Source organism: Heterocephalus glaber, unplaced genomic scaffold (assembly GCF_053883595.1).
Source record: "Heterocephalus glaber isolate CG9 unplaced genomic scaffold, H.glaber_assembly_v1.0 deba00001481, whole genome shotgun sequence".
NCBI classification, from domain to species: Eukaryota; Metazoa; Chordata; class Mammalia; order Rodentia; family Bathyergidae; genus Heterocephalus; species Heterocephalus glaber.
Genome location: NW_028258317.1, coordinates 37,616,195 through 37,630,131, shown reverse-complemented (window position 1 = coordinate 37,630,131; position 13,937 = coordinate 37,616,195). Strand labels below are relative to the sequence as shown.

The 13,937-nt window shown below is 51.3% G+C and overlaps 1 protein-coding gene across 4 annotated transcripts; it reads left to right on the top strand.

The window, feature by feature from the left end:
* The first annotated feature begins 1,105 nt into the window (after positions 1 to 1,105).
* Positions 1,106 to 13,502, top strand: LOC147825908 (uncharacterized). 4 transcript variants are annotated; one of them, XR_015440067.1, is made up of 4 exons: positions 1,106 to 1,419; positions 5,816 to 6,069; positions 11,412 to 11,689; positions 13,261 to 13,502. XR_015440067.1 is itself a non-coding variant. In XM_087183938.1 (4 exons), exon 1 carries the CDS (start codon positions 3,506 to 3,508, stop codon positions 3,917 to 3,919), a length of 414 nt encoding a protein of 137 aa, XP_087040064.1. In that variant the 5' UTR covers positions 3,238 to 3,505; the 3' UTR covers positions 3,920 to 5,170; positions 5,816 to 6,069; positions 11,412 to 11,689; positions 13,261 to 13,502. The 4 variants fall into 4 exon arrangements, 1 of the variants encoding a protein (XP_087040064.1); XR_015440065.1 differs by lacking the exon at positions 1,106 to 1,419 and adding an exon at positions 2,020 to 2,118; XR_015440066.1 differs by lacking the exon at positions 1,106 to 1,419 and adding an exon at positions 2,130 to 2,259.
* The last annotated feature ends 435 nt before the right edge of the window (positions 13,503 to 13,937 follow it).

The following is a 13,937-nucleotide window of genomic DNA, read 5'->3' as shown; positions in this document are numbered from 1 at the left end:
CCAGGGAAGAAAGGAAAGACAAAAGAAAAACCCTACAAAGAAAAACAAAAGAACATACATACATAAAGACCTGCAAACACACACTGCTCCCTTTGAAAAAAATAGGCCTCAAAATTAGAAATACGTCTTGAGCAGACAGACAGATGGACTTTGAAGGAAGGACAGTTGGTCCTTCTCTCCCATCCACAGCCAAGGAACTGCATCTTTCCCAGAAGGCCCACCACTGAGGCCTGCGGCACCTGGGGTGCTGGGAACCCCTTTGGGTCGCACCTATGTTTGGCTTTCCTGGAGAACTGATGAGGAACCATTGCTGCCCAGGTGATGCTGTGGAAGGAAGGTGTAGGGAAGGGGCATCCTGCCAGCCTGAGACAGGGAATCCTGACTTCCTATTGTAGCAGTAATTTAAATAGATTGTGGTGCAAAGAAGCTTCTGAGAGAAATGAAATGTTAAATCATCTCCCAGTTTCTGTACCCTTGATTTTCACTTTCTCTCCAGTCGTCCCTTAAGAAGCAGAGCCAATTCTTTTTCTTAATCTATTTTTCTCCTCACTACTTCTGCTTTAAAATCTCCCAGTGAAATCTAGGGAGCTAGATATTAAAATAAATGCGTGCACACATACATGCATCCCATCAAAGGGCCACGGACTTTATGCAGGGTACTTGGCTGGGGACAGGGAAGGTACTGGCTCCTTTGTGAATGAGCCTCAAATACAAATCAGAGTCCAGCTTCTGACCTCCCGTGTGGCTGCCTAAGGGGAGTGCGGGCTTTCTTCCTCCCCATCCCTGAGGAGTTGGAGCTTCCAGAGAGGCAGTTCTGCCAATGGAGAGAAGACTGGAGAAGCTAGGCTGCGGTGCTCTCACAACTGTCTGCACTCTCCCCTTGATTTTCCTCTGCTCGTGCCCTTCCTCTAACAAATGCCCCTTCCCAAGCCAGGATAAGGGTCCCCAGTTGTCCCCCCCAAGCATGGTGTTGCTCCCAGTAGGGTGCCACTCAGAGTGCCCTCGAACCGTCTCTTCTGTACCGGGAGGCCCTCTGTACTGCGGTGGCAGGTTTGGCCATTTCTTGCAGGGACCGGGTTGGAAGAGGAGGGGCGGCCCGGGCAGCTCAGGCGCCCAGTCTGAGCCCGGCCGGGCCTAGAAGACCCGGCGAGTAGAGGTGGCCGCTGCGCACGTGCTTCCCGCGCGGTGGAGCCTTTCCAGAGGGGGTGGTGGGGCGCATCTCCCTCCTCACTGAAAGGAGGGGCGCTGGGGATCTGAGGACATCTTTGCTTTGCGTAGACATGGACGGTTCGCGTCCGCCCTCACGCGAGGTGACCAGCACCCCACTAGCCCAGAGCTAAGGCCAGCACGATTCTGATTGGGAAGAAATTGACGGAGCCTAGCTGAACCTGCCGGCCCTCCCAGGACTTCCGGGCAGGGGTGAGCCACCGACCTGGGAGCCCGTCTGCCATGTGGAAGAAGCGAGGCTACGCGGGGGCTCGCAGCCCGAGGAGTCAAGTCCCAAGCGGGGTCACAACGGCCTCGGCGCCCAGGCCCGGGCGGCCGCACCGCGCCAGCGGGGTTCGTTTCTGCTAGGGCTCGGGGTCTCCTGCGCGCCCCGAGGTCCAGTTTTGCCTGAGCATTGCGCTGCTCTGCTCTATGGGTTTCAATGGTGATGTCCTGAGATGGCGAATTTGGACCCCGAACCTCGCTAATCCTAGACCAAATGAAAACATAACGGCCGCGGAGCAGCCAATCACAGGGCTCCCTCGCGGCCGCCCGGCAGAGCACCCGGAGCCTTGGCGGCGCCCGAGGGAGCGGACGCTTGCGCTCTGCACCCCGCCGCGCAGGCCCGGGTCGGGGGGCTACCAGGGTGCTAGGCTGGGCGCGCTCCCGTGCGAACCAGTTCGACCGTGACCCAAAAGGAGGCGGAGGAGCCGGGCCCCGGGAGGCAGCGGGTGGAAACTTTTTAAAAGAAAAAAAAATCTTAAAAAAAAAAAAAAAAAAAGGAACAAACCTAAACTACAAGCCCGCAGGTCTCAGCCGCAAGGGAGGAGGGAGGAGGGGCGGGAACATGGAGGACCGACGGGGAGGTGCGCTCCGAACCGCCGGCGCTCGGGCTCTGCCGCCGCCCGCGAGGTTTGGACCCGGGGGAGGAGGCAGGGACGCGGCGGGGAGGACCTGCGCCGAGGGCAGCTCCGGCCAGGGCCGGACCGAGGGGGTGGGATGGCCCGAGGAAACTTTGGGAAGTTTAGGCACCGCGACTGGAGACGGCGCAGGGTGAGCAGTAATGGGGAGCGAGCGGAACCCGCGGAGCAAGGCCAGGCCCCGGGGAGACTGAGCCCCGAGTTTGGTCTGCGCGCCGTTGACAGGGTTGGCGGAGTCGGGGCCTCGTCAGAGACGGCGCGGCGGGGCCAGGGTCCCACGGGTCGGTCGGTGTGGACAGCGCCAGCGAGCGAAGGCTCGGGGCGGAACGGTACCGGTCCTCCAGCAAGGGCCCAGTCCCCGCCGTCCCCGCCCGGCCCGGGCCATGCGCAGAGTCCGCGACGCGCATGGCTCCCGCGCAGCACATGTGTTTCTGTCCGGGGCGCCCGCCAGGGAGAGGCCACGCGGGCCTCGCAGGTCCTCGCCAGCCGCTCGCAGGGCCCGGCCCAGCCCTCCCGCCGGCCGGAAAGGGGCGCGGGCACCCGCCGCAGCGCGAGGCCGCCAGTCCAGGCCGCATGCGGCCTGGCGTCGCGCTTGGTGGAGCAGCTGTGGTGCCCAAGTCCTGCGCAGCGCGCCCTTCCCCGGTGCTCCGCGTCCAGGGTGTCCCGAAGGGAGTTTCAGCGCGGACTGCCGCTCTAACCCCCCGGGGGACTGGGGACCAAGTCGGCGGACCGATGCCGAGGGTTTAGCCTCGTCGAACGCCATTCCCAGCGGAACAGCTCGCGGCATTTTAGGGGACGCTGGAAAAGGGAGAGGAATGGGTTCTTCAAAGTGACTCCCAGGGTGCGACTTTCGTTCCCCGACTCCTGCTGTGGGTCGGCGAGCCCGCCTTGGGCCACACCAGGCCGGAGCCCGGGAACTACCTGTTGGGGCCCTGCAGCCGGGAGCGCGAGCCGGCGGCCTGGGGCGGAGGGGAGCGCAGAGGAGCACGCGCCCAGTCCTGCGGTTCCCCAGGACTAAGCGGCCCTGAGTCCAGGCCGGTCCGGCTGCTGGATGATGGGCCGCGGCTCCACCCGGTTCTGCAAGTTCGGAACCCGCGAAGCAGGGTCTCGGATGCTCGCCTACCTTCCCAAAGGTCTAACTACAAAACAAAGTCGGGGCGGCTTCCTGGCTCCCGCCCCTACCTTGCACTCCAAAACCCAGCCCTTCTCCCCGCGCCGAAATTCACTTTACTACTAAGCTCGCGGAATCCCGCCGAGGCGCGGGCGAGCGCACCCGGGAGCTGCCCGAAGCCCCCAGCGGGCTCCGGAGGAGTCACTCCGGTCCGGCGAACACTCGCCCTCCGGGGTCCAGAGCGGCCCGGCTACGGTCTCTGCGGTCTATGGGTGGGGTGCTGGAAGCCGGAGGCTGGGGCCTGGGAGTCCCAGGCAGCCGCGGAGAGCGCGCTCCGGCCGGCCAGGTGGGGCGCGTGTACCCCGAGACCGCGGGCCGCCTGCGCACGCTCTGGGGCGGCGACGCTCGCGGGGCCGCGCGGGCTCCCCGTGTCGAGCGCGCCCCGCGTTTAGTCTACGGCGCGGATTTCTTTCTGCGTTCGGGTAGCAGACTCCACTTCGTTTTGGGAGCAACGAAATTCGAGGAGGGCGCTGCCGGGGACCGGACCGGCGTCCGCGGGCCCCAAAGACTCTGCCCGAGCTCCGCACGCAATCGGCGCTACGGCCGCGAAGAGCCCGGCCGAAAACGAAAAGAGGACGAGCGTTGGGAAACCGGGGCGGGCGCTAGGTCAGCCCGTCTTTAAATGCTCATTTTGCCCGCCGTGGGGCTATGCGGAAACGAGGGTCGCCAGGGAGACTTTATTACATGGGGCTCGGAGTGGCTCCGCGCGCAGACCCATTCGGAAACCGCTCCAGCGCCCCGGCCGGTCCCATCTTCAGCCCCCGTTCCGGTCCTGGCGGCGGTTCCCGCTCCGTGGCCTCGCGCTGCGCAGTCGCCGGCTGTGGGCCGGGACCTCCCCGTCCTCGCCCAGCGGGACGGGTGGGTCTGCCGGTCGGGAAGCCGGTGTTTCTCCCATCGCTTCACGCTGCGCTGCTGCTTTATTTCGGTGCAGTCCCAGGGGCACGGACCCAAGGATAATAAACAAATGCTGCTTATTAGAGATACAAACGCGCAGAAAAGAACCGCGCGGAAAAGCAAGCACAGAGGCCTTGAACAAGTGGTCAGACATTCTGCACTGCCTTTGAAAGTGACTTGTAAAATACAACGGAGGGCTTTGCTCTAAAAACACCAAATTTCACAAATTTATCAAAACATGACCGTGGAGGCTGTTCTTAATTATTTGGTTTTGCCTCTGAGGGTCTGGCGCAGTTGTTGCCACCTGCCCACGCGTGGATGCAAACCGCCTCCGCCGACCAGCCCTTAGAGGTCAAGGCCTCAGGGAGGGAGGGAGAGAGGTGTCTGCTTACTCTGATACCGTTATTCCAGATCTTTCAAGATTTGAAAACACACCTCCCTTTTAGGGAGTGACAACATGGACTTTGGTGGGAGATGCAGTTTTAACAGGCGCGGCCAGATAATTCCTAGATATGAAAACTACGCACCCTCCTGTTCAGGGTGAAGGCCGGTACCTTTTGGGTGCTGACCAGAGAGCCAGGGATAGGGATTCCTGCCCGGGCGAAGGTATAACCGCTCTGCTGTGCCCGTGGCCTTGGGAAAGGGCTTCCCATCTGCTCTGAACGCCTTCCCGTTTATAATGTCAGAAAATCTTCCTGCCTGCAGATATTGGCACGAAGCTGACACGACAGGCGGTGCTGCTTTAAATAGGAAGGGGACCGCGGGGCAAAAAGAAAGTTGCAACCTTCCTACCGGGAGGCTACCTGCTTCCTCTCCTCTGAAGACGGAGTTCTGGCAAAGGAGACTACAAGGAAAATCTCCTCTTCCCAGAAGTGTGGGAAAGGAATCAGTTGTATTCCAGGAACAAATCTCTGATTGATTTTCAAGAGCTGGGATGCACCAAAACACGTCTCCCCAACCAGCTGCCATGGGAAGAAAGGTTGGAGTCTGAACGTTTGCACTTCCTGTGCCCGGGTCTCTCCACTTGGCTTTTGTTCAGATGAAACTGGCTGCTGAGGGAAGATTTAGAGGTGTTTTAGCCCAGGTCTTGTGCGTAGTAGGTTACTTCTGTGGTGATCTGAAAGGCTGCTCCGCTGTCAGCCTTGTGCCGCGCACGGAACCCCCATCTCAGTGAGCAGGGCTGGGGCTGGCTCTGGTGTGGCCAGGGATGATGCTCACTTGAATTATGCCCTTTCACCCCCCTCCACGCACAGTGAGGGCATCTCTCTTGTTTGGGTATGACCATGATCGTGTTGCCAACCGCACCCAAAGAACAGCCTACACCTTCCTTTCCCACCTGCCACCCTAAACTGATGATACCGCACATTGTCCACACACCATTTGTTTCCTAACTTTCTCTACTTGGTCTAAGTTAAGTGTGCTCAGCTGTCTGCAGCCTTTCTTCCTGTCTTCAGTGGCAACTTCTCCTAGGAAGGGCTCTGCCTGGGGAGCACAAGCCTGATAGGCCTCCTCTGGCAGCAGCTGTGACAGTTCTGAAAGTGCCTGGGGTGCTGGTGGTGGTGATGTTGCCTAGTCTTTCCCACTGCTTCCCAAAACAGCTGACCTGTGTCTTGTCATTTTCCAGCTGAAGAATCTGAGGTGCAGAGAAGGAACTTGACTTACTGAAGGGCATGCAGGAAGCTCATGCACGGTCTGCAGCCGCCCCTGGCTCTCTCCATCTGAAGTCTGATGGATTGCTCAGCTTTTTCTGTTAGCACAATAAGCTACTATTTAGTGAGCATCAGCTGTGCACTGGGCCATGTGCTGTGCCAGACATGCTCCATAAGTCATCTCCCCACAGCTCAGAGGAGTCGCATCAGCCCCAACAGGAATGTAAAAGTAAGTTTATAAAGGGAATATACACATAAATAAAAATACGGCACATAATACAGAAGAGCATAAAATGAAAGTAAAAGTGTCCCCCTACACTCTCTTTCCCAGGGGAACATTTTGAATTTCTATTTACAGGGGGCCCTGCATATCTGATAGATGTAATCATTTATGAGTGGGCAGAGGAAGACTCAGGATCAGTCTAAGCAGCCAGGGCTGCCTGTCCCCAGACTCAGCACTCCCCAGGACTCAACCCTAGCTCAGGTGCACGGGAGGAAACAGGAGTGAGTGACCACACAGGCCACAAGGAGGGTCAGGGCAGAGGTGACTTTGGCTTCTTTCCCCTTCCTCCTGCCTTATCTAAGGTCCCACCAATGCTGCGTATTTTCAGGAACTGAGGGCATGAACTTCTTCAGTGCATGTAACCTAATCACAGAGGTGGCTGTGTTCCCTTTGGGCCTCGGAGCCATTGGACAAGTGGCCCTCCACCGCACCCAGTGTTGCCTCCATTCTGTACTGGGTCGGGGACTGGAGGTGGCCTCTTAAGATTTGGATTTCCCTGTGTATCTCTGAGGATGGTTGAAAGACAGAGAGCTGACTGCAAAGAAACACCTCTCTTATGTAAATATTGCAGCAGCTTTTCAAAGGCCCCAGGGACTCTGTGGCCCTTCAGTTTGAAGCAGTGAAGATTTAGGGTTCTTTGTAAAATGGGTGTTTTTGGCACTTCAAGGTTTGCATTCGATGTGGGATTGTGTACAGGGTTAGGGTTAGGGATATATGGATAAGTGGAAGAAGGGTGTTTGTTTACATATCTGCCAAGAATGGGAGCACTGAGTCTTTGGAATCAGGAGATTTTGGCAAGTTCCAAGTGGATTTCTTTGTTGGAACCAAGTTGATAAGGAATCAAGGAGCCATGTATTCTGTATGGGGCAGGGCACAGGAGGTGGAACTGAGAGCAGAGGTATGGCGGGAAGGTGCATAAGGCTGTGCCTTTGGTAGGTGCCCACTCCCAGAGGTTCTCGGTGGATTCAGGGGCAGGTAGAGTGGGCTGGGAGGATAACCTCAGGTGCCGCAAGCTTCCCAGCTATTTAACTTGTTGCTTTCTGTGAATGGAAAGGGGAGGGATAGAGGATGGATGCAACACTTCTCCCAGGAAGTTCATCTTGCCTTTGATGGTTCTTCATTCTGGGAGAATTGCTAAAACCATCCCCAAGTGAGGACCAATGAAAGGTCACAGCTTCGGTCTCCTAGGCGTTGCAGAGCTGAAGGACCCTGTACTGCGTGCACATCTGAGATTGTGAGGACAGAGACTGCTGTCCTGTCAGAAAGGACAGAGAAAATGGCTGTAATATGTGGAGGGGGCTGGGAAGTGAGCTGTTTATAATGAGAAACTGAAAGAAGGGAAAGTCAGACTTTCTTGAAGACCCTGCCAGGCTCCAGAGCCTGCCTTCTAAGTCTGTCAGGACAAAGGACGCTGCGCCCCCTGGTGTCAGGCTGGCAGCCAGTGCCAGCTAGCGGCTTGGAGACCTGCGGGCATCGGGCAGAGAGCAGGGGACCAGCTGGAGAGGGCTATGCATCAGACGCCTTTTCCCCAGTTTGCTATGGGAGTCGAAACTGAAATAGCCCTTGCTTTCTCAACTCTGGAGTCTAAATAGAGATTCCGATGAAGAGAGAGGAAGCGCGCGCGTGTGTGTGTGTGTGTGTGTGTGTGTGCGCGCGCGCGCGCGCGCGCGTGTGTGTGTGCGCGCGCATGCACTGTGTTTTTGCATGCAATTTAGGCTGGCAGAACAGTATCTTTAAAACGAGCCCAGTGGGGTGAGAAGTGCATAGGCCTGAAAGAAAAGACCTGAATTTTGTGTGGAATGCTGGTTTGGGCTAAATCATTCAACATTTTAGCCAAGGAGTTTAGAGTAAGATGTGTTTAAGGCATCTTGTAAGCTTTAATATTGGGACTTATTCAATAATCATTATACTGCACCCTTTTTTCTCAGAACCTTGCAAATGCGACTTTAAAAAATTTATATGCAGGTGAAAATGTTACATGCTTCAGCATTATGAACTTCCTGATTCTGAGCAAAGATTTGAAAAAAGAAGAATGCAGCTCTTTTCAGCAGAGAAGCTCCCCTCTGCCCCGCCCCCAACCTTTTGTGGGGGGAGCTTTCTGCCGGAAAGCTGCAGAGTGAGCAGAACTTCAATCTCTGCTGTTTCTTTTAAAAATAAAGCACTGGAATGTTGTGCTGGAAATTCTGCTACTAAGTGTCGTATGTGGTAGGTGTGAATATATGCTTCAATAGTTCCAGGCATAAGACCAAAATCTTCCCCCAAATTAGCAGAGTTTTTAGCTATAATCTAGCTAACATTTTTCTACAAATAGGTACAAAGACCATTTGGGAGTACATTCTCTCTGAGGGGCTACCTCATTGGGTTTCCATTGAAATGTAGGGCCATCCCTTATATGGCCTGGCAATTGAAGTAGAGCTAGTCCTGGAGAATCGCCCTGCTGCTGAGTTTTCCACTCCTAAAGTCTTTGAGTCTCATTTCTGAGGTGAGCAGTTAGTTATACCTCACCACAGTTTCTTCCTTGTCCCTTCTGTATTGCACTTGAAGTATTATCTCTGTGGAATGGGCACAGTTGTTTTTTTTTGTTTTTTTTTAAGAAATTGATTGTTATCCCAGGAAGAGTCACAGGAGCAGCAACTCTAGCCTTACAGGTGTGGATGGAGAATGCAGCTGTTGTTCTACAACAGTGTCATCCCTCCCATATGCTGCAGGGGAGGAGCAGACCCCTCTGCAGAGATGAGCCAGGCTGGGAGGAGCAGCCCTAGTGAGAGGGCCCTGGGCAGCTGACTCTTACCTTGGGAGGGGGAGACCTTGTGTATGAGCACATTTTGGGGGAGGGGAGAGTGCAGTGACTTAGAGCACTAAGCCTCCCTTTAAAGCTGAGTTAGGGACTGAACCAGGTACCTCCAGAATTCATATGTTGGGGTGCTAGCCCCCAGTACCTCAGAATGTGAATGTATTTGAAGACAGGTCCTTTAAAGGGATAACTAGATTATAATGAGGTGGGCCCTAACCTAGGGTGAATGTGGGAGTCCTTATTAGAAAAGTTTGCAACGCAGACGTGTCCAGAGGGAAGACCATATGAAGACAGAGGGAGAAGGCAGCGGGCAAAGTCTTGGAAGACACCAACCATCCTGATACTTTGATCTCAGATTAGAGCCTGAGGATTGTGAGAAAATAGATTTCCTTTGTTTAAGCCACCCAATCTGTGGTGTTTTGTTATGGAAGCTCCAAAGAATGATATAACTTACTACTTGGAACCAACCAATTATGTGGGGCCATTTGGAGACACAGACCTTTGGTCACCAGATTTTCTAGTTTAAGAATTTTTTTCTCCTTAAGTATTGACAGCAGGGTTAGCTAACTTCCTGTGTGATCTGTGGAATGACACACAGGATCCCATACTTAGAAGTGGCTCATGTTCCTGGTCTCTCTCTGCCCCATACTGGAGAGTGTATCCAGGAGTCCCTCAGCAACTAACATTCCAAGACCTTTTCAATCTTATTTTTGAGACAAGGGTTGCAGAGCTGAACAGTTTGGTCTGAAACTTGTGATGCTCTTGCCTCAACCTCTTACATAGCTGGGATTACAGGTGTGTGCTGCCATATCTAGCTCGGTGTTTGTTTTAATACTCTACTATTATCACCTTGACATTCTTAAATTTTCAAAAAGGGACTTGCTTTTTCATGTTGCACTGATCTCCAGTAATTAAAACCAGCCCTGGTTGACCAAGAACATAAACTTTAAACATTGTGTGTTATGATTTATATCTAAATGTCCCCCCAAAGCCTCATGCACTTAGAGGCAGGGAGTTTTGGAAGGCGATTGGATTATGGGGTGATTTAGCTGACTTGCTGTTAGGAGGTAGCTCTGGTCAGAAGAGGCAGGTCCCTGAGAGCATGATCTGGAAGGGCACGTCTCCCTCCTGTGCCCTTTCTTCTCTCTCTGCTTCCTGTCCACCATAAAGTGAGCATCCTTCCTTTGCCCAGGCCCTTCCACCATGCCAGCAACCATGAAAAGACTGAAATTTCTAAAACACAGTAGCCAAATCAACTGCTCCTCCTTTAATTTATTGACGTTGGGTATTGAATCCCAGCAATGAGAAATTGACTAAGAAGACATGCATGTTGAACTTCAGGGTGTCCAAACAAAATGTGTCCAGTGCTAGAAGTAGCAAGGGACACTGCCTTGCTTTTTTCTTTTTCTTTCTTTTTTTTTTTTTTTGATACTGAGGATAGAACTCAGGACCTTGCACTTGCGACCCAGGTGAGGTGCCTGAACTACATCCCCAGCCTGCTTTGCATTTTTTTATTGGGAACTGGATCAAGACTTCTCATTCCTTGATAATCACTGGGAAAGAAATTATGATGCCCAGAAGTTTTCCAGGGATGGAAAGGCCACAGACGTTCCCCAAGTGTCACCCACTGAGATTCACATGGCCTCAGACTAAGACTTTTACTTCACGATGAGCCCTGAGGGTGTCACAATATGAATATTCTCAAGGGAAGGCCCAATAAAGGACTAGATAGCTGGGGTTCAGGATGAGCTCGCCCTTTGTGTGGTGGCTGGGGAAGCTCTCCCAGGCTCGGCCACCCATGCTTGAGCTGGGCTCTGGGAACCCAGAGCTGAGGATGCCAACCAGGATACCAGGCTGATATTCCAGGGCAGTGGTGCCCTGTGGGAAAATCACACACACAGCAAGAAACAACAGTGGGATGGATTGGTCACCAGTTTCCAGCTAGAGTTTGTAGGCAGGACCCTTGTCCTTTGTTGAACCAGCCCTAGGATTCTTAGATTCTCATTTGAGGCTGAGTTAGGAGGTCTCACGTGGAGAGGAAAGCCTGGACTGTCAGCCTGAGAGTCTTGGCAGTCCTGAGCACTTCACTGTAAATAAATGATGTCCTACCGTCACATGGCGTGTGCCCTTCTGGCTGATTCTGATTTGGAAGGGAAAGCTGTGCTCTTGGTGAGAGGAACAGGAGTAGAGTCATCAGTGAGTAGAGTCTTGGGGATGTAATGGGAAGGTCCTGTTTTTAAGGATATACCTTGATTTATGGAAGTTCACTGAAAAATATTATAGTGGAGTGTTTGGTCAGGAAGTTTGCTCTTCTAGTTCTATTTCTGCCCAGGACTGACTGACTGAAAAGTGTAAATTTTCAAAGAAGTCATTTCTTATGCACCTTATGCAAACTACCTTAGGGGAAAGAATGAAAGACCATTTGACACGCTCTGCATTTCTTGGAAGAAAGTTGCTATATGAATTAATATAGAGCCCTCTTTTTTTATTGCAGGCCTGCAGGACACATGGAAAGACTTTCCCAAGTCATGCTCCCGAGAAAGGAAACGCTGCTGGCCTGTATCAGGGAAGCTAATTTCCCCCTTCTTTTCTGCAAGTTTTCCAAATCTTATGACTCTAATTTCCAGATCAGAAAGTAAGATTCTACGTTTATTATTCTTTGTACTCTGCATATGGAGGGCCCCCATGGGAACACCGTGATGGGCTAAGTACCCAGACTCAGGCGTCTGCAGGAAATCCAGCCACATCTGCTTTGGAGCCTGCAAGCCCCAGGTCAGGCCTTCTCCCACTTTCTCCTGACAGACACCCCCTTTTCCTCCCTACCAAGAAACAGTAGGCTCGGGGGTAGTGATGCAACAGTTAAGCTTGAAATTCTATATGTGGCATTCTGAGTTAAGTTCTGATAGTTCCCTTTATCATATGGAAAATAAGAAAATTAGCTAAAAATGTTAGCTTGAAAGCCATTGATTCAAGAAAAACAGAAGCTTATGCCCACATAAAAACTTGCATATGAATGTTCATAGTAGCATTTTCATAATAGCCAGAGAGGGAAAAGAGTTCCACTGCTGTCAACTGATGCATGTGGCATAGTGATATCCTGGAATATTATTCAGCAAGCAAAAGAAATGAAATATCGATACATGTGACAACATGGATGAACCTTAAAAAACATCATGCTAAGCAAAAGAGCTTGGGGAAAGGATGGGAGTGCTGGAAGGTGACAGCAAGGCAGGGGGGTTCTTTTGGGGGTGATGAAAATGTTCTAAGATTGAGGTGTTGATTGTCTAACTCACTGAGTATATTAAAAACTACTGAATTTGATCCCTTAAATGGATGAATTGCACAGTGTGTGAATTATATCTCAGTAAAGCTGTTAGTATTATTTAAATCTCTCTTTTCCTGAACTTAATCACCTTGGAATAAATGTGACCAGGTTGAAAAACAGATTTTCTAAAAGATAACTAAAATGAGAATGCAAAAAACAATGACTTTTCCTTAGATGGAAAGACTCTGGTTTGCGAGGTCGTGCATACCCACAATATAGATTTTATGTTTTGAATTTTGCAGACTTTTTCCCTTAGTTTGAAAGCATTAAAATATGTTTAATCAATGATACTGAGGTGGATTTTTTCCCCTCATTTTTCTTTCTCCTTTAGGCAATAGCATTCCAACTTTCTGTTAAGGAAACAGCAACCATATTTTCAGTTCCTATGTTTGCATATTGCTGACATTGAGCCATAGGCGCTATGATTCAAGCCTTAGCAATGGGCATATTCTATCCAGTTCACACCAGCACATCCAATTAATCCATTGGTTAACCTTCAGAAATTTGGTGAACCGGTTGTTAAACACAATTGTTAAATTTTAAAGCATATAAACATAATTAAATGAATTATATTAAAACTGAAGGCAATATTCAAACATTATTTCCTAATCATTCAATTACATTTTATTATTGTCTAGGCTCCTCACACTACTTGTACCTATTGGATCTGTACAGTGGAAATTGATATGCTACTATGTATCTCTTCCCAATTCCATGTTCAGTGACTTGCCCTCGATAACTTAAAGTAGGCTATGGTGGCAGTACTTATATGATACAACTGGCCAGTGTTATTTATCTAGGCTTTCCCCTTCCCTTTTCCAAAGAGACTGTTAAGCATTTACCAGCTGCAGTAGGTTGAATGGTGTTCCCCCAAAACATATCCCAGTCCCTGGAACTTATGAATGTAACCTTATTTGGAAAAAAGGTCCTGGCAGCTGTAATTAAGTTAAGGATCTTGAGATGAAATCATCTTGATTTCTCCCGGGGGCCCTAAATACAGTCACATGTGCCTTTACAGGACAGAAGCAGAGAGTGATTGGACAGAGAAACACACAGAGGGGATGAGGAAGCAATGTGACCACAGAGACACAGGCCGGTGATGTGGCCACAAACCAAGGAATTCCTGCAGCCACCGAAAGCTGGAAGAGACAAGAAACAGAATCTCCTCCATAGCAGCTGGAAGTAGCATGCCCTGCTGACAGCTTGAATTTGGACACATAGTGCCTAGAAATGTGAAGGAATAAATCACCGTTGTTTTAAGCCATGCAGTTTTTGGTGATTTGTTATTGCAACCACGCAAAATGAATGCACCATCACTACCCTGCTGTGTGGTGCAGGGATGGGACGAGACCCAAGGCTACACTGTGGAAAATCAGCAGGGGAGGCAGAGTTGGTTCCATCCTTGCCACTGTATCTGTGTAAGAATAAAAATGGCACAGAAAGTGGTAAAGTATGGGTACAAGGGGAGACATTCCTGTCAATGTTGTTTGAGAAACTGGATCTTTTTCACCACTGGATTTTTTTTTTTTCTTTTGGTACCGGGGCTTGGGACCTTGCACTTGCGAGGCAGACAGCAGAACCACTGGATTTTTTTAATTTACACAAACCACTTAATTTTTCATTTTAAACCAAGTTCCTAACTGTTACAGACATGTTAATTGTTGAAATTGCTCATTTAAAAAACTAAAAATATAT

Bases quoted from the DNA above. Each gene is read 5' to 3' on its own strand.
- LOC147825908 (XM_087183938.1), top strand. From the start codon at position 3,506: ATGGGTGGGGTGCTGGAAGCCGGAGGCTGGGGCCTGGGAGTCCCAGGC.